The following is a 9,769-nucleotide window of genomic DNA, read 5'->3' on the forward strand; positions in this document are numbered from 1 at the left end:
TGACCATTACACTACGGAGGCGGACATTTCCGAATTTTACATGTTATAAAAAATAAAGGCGAATTCACTAAGTATTAAATATTTTTAAATGTTATAAATATGTTTAAATGTAAAATATCTTAATTTAAAATAAAGCGATAAGAACCTACTTCTTAAATATGAATTAAAAAATAACATGTCTTTTATTATTCCATAACAAACACTCGACCATAAATGAACCGTTATGGGTCTCTAAGGTTCGGGTAATCTGATACCTGATATATAATGGCAATTTCTAAGTACAATTCATGAGTAAGATCTTTTATTTTAACCTTGAATTAATGAATAGTCATCACATATGTCTAACAATACAAAAAAAAGTGATTAAATATCAAGAATAATTCATTATATTATATTATGTCAATTTTAGTTTTTTATGAGGACTCGTAATTTTTTTTGTCCTGCGTTGTACTATACTTATAATTTGAAAGTACGTATAGTTTGTTTTTAAATCTTTATATAATGTACTGACTCAATTTTATATGTATTTATATTTGTTTATTGTAAATATTATATTATATTTTAGTTACAACACAATTTTAATATTACATACTAGTTGAGAGGAAACCTTGTATTGTTTTTAATATTTTTTATCAAAGTTATAGTTTCCTTTTCAAATATAATAATATTGATATTTTCATTAACCACTGTAACAACGTTTCACTGCACAAGGAGAACCGGACAAAGTTTGAGATTAAGTCTCCGGGATGGTCTTCGCACGATCTAAGATCCCAATATACGGAGCGAAATGAACCGAGTCGAGTTTTGCAGAGTTTAGAAGTAATCCGAGTGATTGTGTGAAGAAGTCTAGGTGATTTGCGGCCCCCTCTCGCGCAGCGCGTCGGCGAGCTCCCCCTTCAGGTCGGAGTCCGCGCGCTCCCTGTCGGCCACCTCGTCCATGACCAGCCGCACGCGCTCCTTCAGCTCCTGCACCTTCACGCTGTCCTTGGCCGAGATGGCCGCGATGGACTCGAACTGCAGCAGCTCCCGCGGCCAGATATTCTCCTCCACGGTGTCCCGCATGCCTGCAATATGAACGGACTCTTTATAAATTAAATACATACAAATCAAAAAGGTTTAAGAACCTGCACATAATTGAATTTCATTATTTCTTTTATTTTTGTATATTCTATGTGATGAGGAACGAGCCGCATGCGAGTCGATCGATCATTTCAACCAGTAAAGAACAGGTCATACACCTTGTAAATGCCCAAATATCCATATTACCTTTGAGTTTCCCCTCTTTGAGTTATCTAAAATATACCTCGGTATTAAAAACAACTACAGTTTAGTTAAAAACAGATACAGTTTATCTTTATAAAATTAATAAACCTTGTTTTCACCACTTTTTTTGTTCATATAATTCAACCTACCGGTTTCAACAATACATTGTCATCATCATTGAATTATACGAATAAAAAAAGTGGTGAAAACAAATTCTATTGATTTTATAAAGATATTATAAAATGTACCACAAAGTATCTGCGGAAAACATTCAAGAAAAGATACAGTTTAGTTCGTCAGTTTAGTCACTCGCCGAAAGAAAAATGTTATTTAAATGAAAAAAATATACCATCAATATTCTGTAACATCTTCATAAGTTCGTCGAACTTTTCCTCCGCTCCGGGAGTATCCATCTTGTTGACTACTAATATGGCCGGTTTGGCCAGCAGCTCTTCGTTGTACATCTCCAATTCCTAGAAGTAACGGCGCATAATACAGTACATAGACAGCTACATAATATGTACATAGTAACCCAGAGACTTGTATAATGAGACGTTTCCAAGTTGACGGACATAGGGTGCTTTTTGTCTCTATGACAGATAGTCGAGAGCTGCATGAGCTCTATGAGAGATAGTGAGAGTGGGCAAGTGGGTGCAATGTATGCTGCGGTGACGGGTACCTTATTGAGCAGTAAGATGTTCTCCAGACAGGTTCGGTGCTTGTGTTTTGCGCTGAGAGAGAATCCGTTTATATCCACCAACATGAGGAGTACCTTGGTTCTCTCCACGTGACGCAAGAAGCGATGACCCATTCCTGAAACACAACCCTATCATTACTGGTGTATTCCTAACAAGTGTTTCGTGCGTAACAACCTACATTGTAATTTCAGTGATTAGTTACGTCTTCTATGTAACGTCGCACTAACGAGTATTTTGCGAATCTAGGAGGACATAAGTGTTTCTTTTCATTTTGTCAGTCTGAATAGATTTTGTATTTGACTTAATCTTAAGAAAGTGTTAAGCGACATATATCTTTAAGAAAAACTATAATTTTAAAGTTAAAATATTTATTTTTGTACATATTATAAAATTATGATTCGAAGTTCAAATTTTTATTTTATTTAAAACTAAACTTAAATGCATAAATTTATGATGATGACGAGTACCAGGGTTTCTTATCATCCTGCTCTTTCTCTCGATCTTCCGGAACATCCTCTGAATCGAAGTCAAGGTTGTCCGAGTGAGGCTCGGCTGGAATTAATAACTCTTCTTTCTGGGAGTAGGTCTCGAGCCAGGAATAAGGGATAAGGGGGTCTGAGCTTAGTAATAGCCTTATTATCATGTCACGGTCACATGATTCTCTATAAAATTCTGCCTATAGAGCCTAAAATGCTTATTACGCGCTTCGGCAGCTTCTTCTGAGAGAAACCCAATTGGCAATAATACCTTTTCTATTACAGTTGCACCGTGAACAAGAATCTTGCGCATCATGGGGGTCATAGTATGCCATGAATATAGGCGTGTGTATTTACAACCAAGCAGTATCAATACAAAAATCTGCAAACTTGTGTGAATGGATGTTGTGTTGTTGTGACCTCTCGATATTACTTCTGAGATGATTTTAAGTTTATATATCAAATTAAAATCTATACCAGTAATTTCTGCAGCTTGTTTTGGATTTGCGAAAAATTTTCGGCTGGTATTACCATCATCGGTGTTGCCAAACCCAGCTATGTATCAAACCCGTTTCTCGTCTGAATTTTTCCTGTATTTCTTTTTTCCTATCCTTAACGATGATTTTATCAGCATCTGTTCTTAGCTGTCATTTTTCACAGGAAGTTTATATGAAAGGTGCAATATACATTCAAACAGGCGAATCCTGGCGTGCAAAATGGACAAACCGAACGAAAGTGCATCAACAACATTTTGAGTGTGTCCAAATACTTGTTCACAAAATCTGGACTTCCAAGAATTTGAGTAGTGTGGTTGTCAATAATGGGTAGAATTGGTGAATGTTACACGTGTGTAAAGTGATCACTTAAACCAGCCTATGACGGTCGTCATCCCCGTAAATGCCCAGACTTCCATATTCTTCTTCATCTTTGATGAGATGTCAAAAATAAAGTGCATCAACATCAACATCGTTTTTTATGGTTAAATCATTTAACTCCTCAGAGGTTGCACCACAAATGTAGCACCTCATGGTAAATGTTGTTTTTGTGGTGGCATTACACACTTTTGCATTTACCATTGTAAGTGCCACTACGTGTTTTACAGAATACGACTTATCTTCAAATAAAAATGTAATATTTTGTAAGGAGTTTTCCGCGTGTTCTATTTCTTTTTGGATAATATCCACAGTTAGTTTCATAAAAGCGATTGTGATAGGACGACAATATCATGGTGAAGATGGGGTTGGGTTTCGCCATATTATTTCTGTTCATTTGTACCACAAACTAATGGAAGGGGCACAAAGCTACTTTGGAAAATATTGGCATCATTTTGCATTTATTCTTTAAATTGCGCCTGTTGTGAGCCATCGCAACTCCACTTGCAAACCAGCATTAATGTGTCACATTCTTCTTGATTTAAGTTGTAAATAACCTCCTTCAAATACATTAATAATCTGGCAACAGTATGATTTAGAAAACCTCGTAGATTAACTTCATCGCATGTTTCAGTCACTCGATAAAATTCTTTAGGCGGACTGCTATCCGGCATTAGCAGGCATTTGGTAGGGAGCTTTACCTGGGATATAGCTTCTAATTATCTCACATTGCCGACAAGAAAGGTCAGTTTCCACAAACATGGAAAGAGCTGATAATAATGATAACTGATTTTCTTGAACCTTTAGATACGCTCTCTTTAACTTTGTTGCTCACATGGGAGAATTCATTACTTGTTTCAGTATATTGCTATCTTTTTAAGCGTCTCTTTTTCCAGAAGTTTGTAATTTGGTCTGCGCCGCATGCATTAACACCTGCTGCAGTACGAAGCTCTGCCGTTTTTCTCCTCTTACTTCTTTCGCTCAATTCTTTATATAATTTTAATGGTCGACTCGATCTTCGCTGCTCACCTCTCGGTATTTCAAATATTTTCTGTAGACATTTATCACTGGTTTCGAGGAATCTTTGTTGTGTTTGAATTCAGATTTTATTTAGGAAAACTTTTGCTTTGAGTTGTTTCTTTGATCATAAGAGGATTTTAACTGTTCTTCAAAATTGGGGAAATTTTTCTCTCGCATTTTATTTTATGATCTACGTGTCACTACTCTTATTCCTGATCCACCAGATGACCCTTGAACAGAAGAAATACAATCTAAATTGTCCATAATATCTGTTGTTCTTTCACTTTCATGTTTGTTGGCGGCTTATTTGATAATGGTTATATTGTACAGACTCTTATCTTCCAATCGCAATAAAAAAATAACCACGAGGCACACTGATATATTTTTAAAACCTTTCAATGCTTGAAAATGTGCTTCAAAATTATAAAAAAACTGTAACCTTTTTTCAAACAGTCAAAATATTATTATTATATAAACAAATAAAACAATAACTACTTCGAAAATATGTTCTTACCTGGTTTTTCAATATCTATACCTGTATTTTTGAAGAGTAACACTGACCATTAAAAAAAACTTTTTAACTGTGACGCGACGCGATGAATTGCTAAGAAAATATGTGCACTTGCCGCTACGGACAAGTTCAGACTAAACCTAAGGCATCGAGCGCGCCCATAAAAGGTGGGGATGGAATGCCTATAGTTTTGTTTATTTAACTTAGTAAATGATGGTTTTTTTTTCTACCGGCTTTGATGTCTTTTAAATTCACTTTCGTCTGGCTAGATTGTTATAATACCTGTGAGAGTGTTGTTATGTTTATGCACATACTAAGACGCGCTACAATACAAACCAAATAGTGACAGTTTTGTCAATTATTCTTGTGCTGCTAAAAGATAAATGAGTTATAATTTTGCAAAATACAGAATTAAATTTTTCGAATATTCAAAATACTTCTTCTAACGCTTATCTGCACCCAATGGTGCATAGGGCATTGCATCATATCGATGCAGTGTTATCTTGATCGTTACTTATATGAAGGCAAAGTGATCACTCCGGCGCTTCAGGACCAGTTCAGGGATATTAAATAAATATTAGAGTGTAAAATCACTAATATTTCTTTTCACCCCTCCTAGGAATTGAGCCCAGGACCTCCAGCACTCACTTTTAAGGCAATTAAGGCAAGTTCTAATATTGAAAATATACTAAAACAAATGAGAACTTAAATAGAAGAATTAAGAAAGTTATTTGATTTAAAAATTTCAACTATTTTAAAAATATTACTAAAAAATTAATTTGATTTTCTTGATTTAAAAAAAAAAGATGGCTCTCATTTATCTGAGGTAGGTACAACAATAAAAAAAACTGAAACTAACAAAATATTTCAGTCTTTAATAAAGTTTTCGTATAAAAACGGTAGATACATCATCTCAAGTTAAGGGATCTATAATGTTATTAAAGTTTACTTAAAGTCTCCCTAAAGAAGGTCACTGCGAGGAAGATTAGGAATGAGTTGGGCGGCTTTTGATAAACTCAAACACTTTCTACGGAGTAAAGAGATTCCGACTTGTCTAAAAAGAAAAATGTATGAATCCTGCATCCTGCCAGTGAATACTGTGCACTAGAGATCATACCCCTGACAAAAAGAAACGCTGAGAGTCAGTTCCAGAGAATTCATGCTTGTTTTAAGCCTGAGAGATAAAATAAAAAATAAAAAATTGGGTACAGAACCGGGATAGTGGATATCATGGATCGCGTAGCAAGACTCAAGGGGCAACGGGAGGGACATGTTACAAGACAGGACCTCTATGATTCTGAGATGGAGACCTTAGGAGAACAAAAGAGGCGTCGGAAGTGGTGAGAGGTAGAAATTGGATGCAAGCAGCAATAGACGGAAAAAAATTAAGGATACAGAAGAGGCCTATACCCAGCAGTGGAGGACAGAAGGCTAAAGATAAGAAAAAAGAAGGCAAGAATTGGTTTAAGGTAGAAAATTAATTTCATTTAGTATTATTTTTTTGACATCTTATCAAAGGTGAAGAAGAATATGGTAGTCTGGGCATTTACGGGGCTGACGACCCTCACAGGCTGGTTTAAGTGATCACTTTACACACGTGTAACATTCACCAATTCTACCCATTATTGACAACCACACTGCTCAAATTCTTGGAAGTTCTATATATATGAACCAATTTTTAAACATTGTTCTTGAATCACTAGAACTTCACTAGAGACATCTATTGATGAGATGAAAAGAAATTATTCTTCTTCATCTTTGATAAGATGTCAAAAAATAATATAAAAAATACTCCTGTATTTGGAAATAATCCAGATTTGTGAACAAGTATTTGGACACACTCAAAATGTTGTAAATGTCTTTAGAGGTATTCTCGGAGGTTAAATCCAGTAAGTTCTATATATATGAACCAATTTTGAAACATTATTCTTGAATCACTAGAACTTCACTAGAGACATCTATTGGTGAGATGAAAAGAAGCTTTTTATTGAGCAGAAACTCTTTTATTAGTTTGCGAGGTCCGAATCCTGGATTATAATCACACACATGAGAAATGCCAGAAAATATTTTTTTATTGTTGTAAATTTCATTTAGGTTGTCGTTTCTTCATTAAATGGGGATCATTAAATGTACTGCCTATCCTTAGGTAGTAGTAGAGTGGTAGTAGTAGAGTGGTAGTAGTAGAGTGGTAGTAGTAGAGTGGTAGTAGTAGAGAGATACACACCTATGTTGAGATGTGCTCCTTCCACCAACCCAGGGAGATCTGCCACGGTGATCTGCCTCAAGTCGGGGAACTGCATGGTGCCGATGTTAGGACGTATCGTAGTAACTGCAAAGGTTTAAAACAGTATAAATCAAGTTGTCATAGCGTACTTATGTAGTCCGTCTCCGTGGGGTAATGGTTAGCGTGTTTAACTACTGTCTCGGAGGTCCCGGATTCCATTCCCAAGAGGGGTGAAAATACATATTAGTGATTTTACACTCTAATATTTATTCAATATTACCTTGGACAATTCTCTGAAGCGCAGGGGTGATCACCTTGCCTTCATTACGATGCAGAGCACTATGTACTATTGGGTATGGATAAGGCTTAGAAGAAGAATGTAGAATGTAGAATGTAGAGGCTCAACTGCAAAACTGGCATTGCATGTTCGATTCCCGATGATTGCAAAATGAATTTGAGAAATAGTAGTATTATCCCTATTCTTACCATCGTACCTCCCGACAAGCCTCTAAAGTAAACAGCTTAGCGGGTTATTTTTTAGGCTGTATAATAAGGGATAATGAAGAAGAAGATTATTTAGAATATTAAAAACTAGAGTGAATATTCTTGTAATGTAATCATCTTTCATATAATCTTATTAAATATCTAAGAAATTCAACGAAGCTCATGATTTAATCAATTTTTGAACCATTTTTTAAAACATTTGATATTAAATAAAATAAAAACCACCGAGTGTTTTCACTAACAAGAAATCTTCACAATGGTAACTAATACCTACTATGTATATACAAATATGATGCTATAATATTAATTATGGTATTGGTCAGTTATAAAAGTAAATGTGAAACTACAATACTATAAAAGGTTCGTTAGGTCTTCCTTACTTTCTCCGCAGTTTAGCGCTCTATACAATAAGTGCCAAGATGGAGAGGGAAAGAAAACGACAAGACGAGAGACTGATATGAGGATAGAGATGAGGAGGGTGCACTCACACGGGTAGGCGGCGACCTTGGGCTTGGCGCGGGAGACGGCGCGCAGCAGGGTGCTCTTGCCGGCGTTGGGGAAACCGAGCAGGCCCACGTCGGCGATGAGGCGCAGCTCCATCTGCAGCGTGTAGCGCTCGCCCGCGCGTCCCGTCCAGCCGTTGGCGGGCCCGCCGCCCTCGCCGCCCGCGGCCAGCAGCAGGCGCTGCCCCTCCTGCGCCACCTCGCCCAGCGGCACGCCCTCGCGCCACAGCGCCAGCCCCGGCGGCACCTCCAGCACCGCGTCCGCACCCGGCGGCCCGAGGATGGCGCGCTGCGAGCTGTCCTGCCCGTGCCCGGCGCGCACGCACTTCTCGCGGTACTGCCGCTTGATGCTGAACAGCGAGGCGTGCGGCGCGCCCACGCACACCACGCTCCCGCCGCGCCCGCCGCGCCCGCCCACCCGCGGCGCGCCCGCGCCCCCGTCACCCCCCACCACGTGCAGGCGCAGCGAGTCCATGAACCCCACCTTCAAGTACGCCCGCATCTGCGAGCATATTACTTTTCATTATGAAATATTCACAAAAGAATACTAGCCCATCAATATTGTGATGTAGCGTGTACCTAAGTATGATTTTCTAACTAAAATTAAAATCTGCTAAATTAGAACTGCGTCAGGTATATATAATAAATGGAGAGCTGTTAAAATGATTTCATGCTGGAATTTGTAACTCCATAAATCCGCCCCTAGAACGCCTGCTCACGTCATTTATCAAAAACATCCTAATTTTTACGGTGATCTCTGATCACAGTAAAAATTAGGATGTTTAGAGATCAAGAAATCAAGAGGCTACAGCACAAAGTCGCCCAACTACAAAAAAAACTTAATTTGACCCTTTCAATTAGCATCTTAGCCTCCAGAATCTTTATTCGTTTATCGTATTGAGCACACATCGTGTTGATACTGCATTCAAAATGATAAAAATAAAATCGTTTCACCGTGATGTACTCACCCTTTTTCCAGCCCATAGCGTTCTGCTTAGAAAAACCATCACTTCAAAATGAAATTCTTAAATTTATAACCTAAATTCACATGTGAAATTATAAATGGCATGTTATAAACTACTTATAAATTGGAGTCATCGCCTCCGAAACATTTTTTTATTTCGATGAGTTTCACATAATCCGTTCGATAAAAATACACGACGTTTAAAACGAGACAACTTTATAAACCGGGCAAATCTTGTGCAATAATTTAAAGGTTATGTTATTATTGCTCTCAAAATGACAGTTCGAGAATGATAAAGAAGGAAACCTTTTCATCTTTAGCGCATTTACTAAATAATAAAGTCTACTCATTCATACTCCAAAGGCATTTTCGTTTGCGCATAACGTTACATGATTTTTCAAAGCAGCACATGTGTCTGTGTTCGAAGATAACTATAGATGTCATTTTACAAGATGAAAATAAGTAACCAAAGGAAATTATTTTAATTATTTTAAAGAAAATAAGAGAAGAAATTGTAATAACTGCTTCTTTGAGTTAATTTTACGAACCTTCATCACATTTTGGTATCATTTGTAATCATACAATTTAAAAAAAATGTAATTTGCGCTGAATGAAAATTGTGCAGCTTAAAAACCTACTTACCGATAGATGGCGCTATTTACATCCACAATTTTAATTTCCACTCTGTTTTTTTTTTTTTATTTCCAAGTCGGTAACAGTAATCTAGCAACGGT

The 9,769-nt window shown here is 37.2% G+C and overlaps 1 protein-coding gene across 1 annotated transcript; it reads right to left on the minus strand.

Moving 5' to 3' along the window:
* Window positions 1–411: 411 nt before the first annotated feature.
* Window positions 412–9,423, minus strand: LOC148300188 (GTP-binding protein 10 homolog). Its single transcript, XM_088275130.1, has 6 exons — window positions 9,040–9,423; window positions 8,057–8,573; window positions 7,065–7,169; window positions 1,943–2,076; window positions 1,613–1,736; window positions 412–1,064 (listed from the first exon to the last, which is right to left on the minus strand). The coding sequence occupies exons 1-6, from the start codon at window positions 9,076–9,078 to the stop codon at window positions 847–849; spliced, it is 1,137 nt and encodes a 378-aa protein (XP_088131256.1). The 5' UTR covers window positions 9,079–9,423; the 3' UTR covers window positions 412–846.
* Between the last annotated feature and the right edge of the window lie 346 nt (window positions 9,424–9,769).

Source organism: Brachycentrus maculatus, unplaced genomic scaffold (assembly GCF_059751285.1).
Source record: "Brachycentrus maculatus isolate JH-2025_06_01 unplaced genomic scaffold, ASM5975128v1 h1tg000797l, whole genome shotgun sequence".
Lineage (NCBI taxonomy): Eukaryota > Metazoa > Arthropoda > Insecta > Trichoptera > Brachycentridae > Brachycentrus > Brachycentrus maculatus.

What these genes read in the sequence shown, in the direction of transcription:
- LOC148300188 (XM_088275130.1), bottom strand. Translation starts at nt 9,078, where the DNA reads ATGGTTTTTCTAAGCAGAACGCTATGGGCTGGAAAAAGG. An exon ending in CAAGGTCGCCGCCTACCCGT is followed by an intron (nt 7,170 to 8,056) that starts GTGAGTGCACCC and finishes AAACCTTTGCAG; the next exon opens with TTACTACGATACGTCCTAAC. An exon ending in GATGTTACAGAATATTGATG is followed by an intron (nt 1,065 to 1,612) that starts GTATATTTTTTT and finishes TTCATATTGCAG; the next exon opens with GCATGCGGGACACCGTGGAG.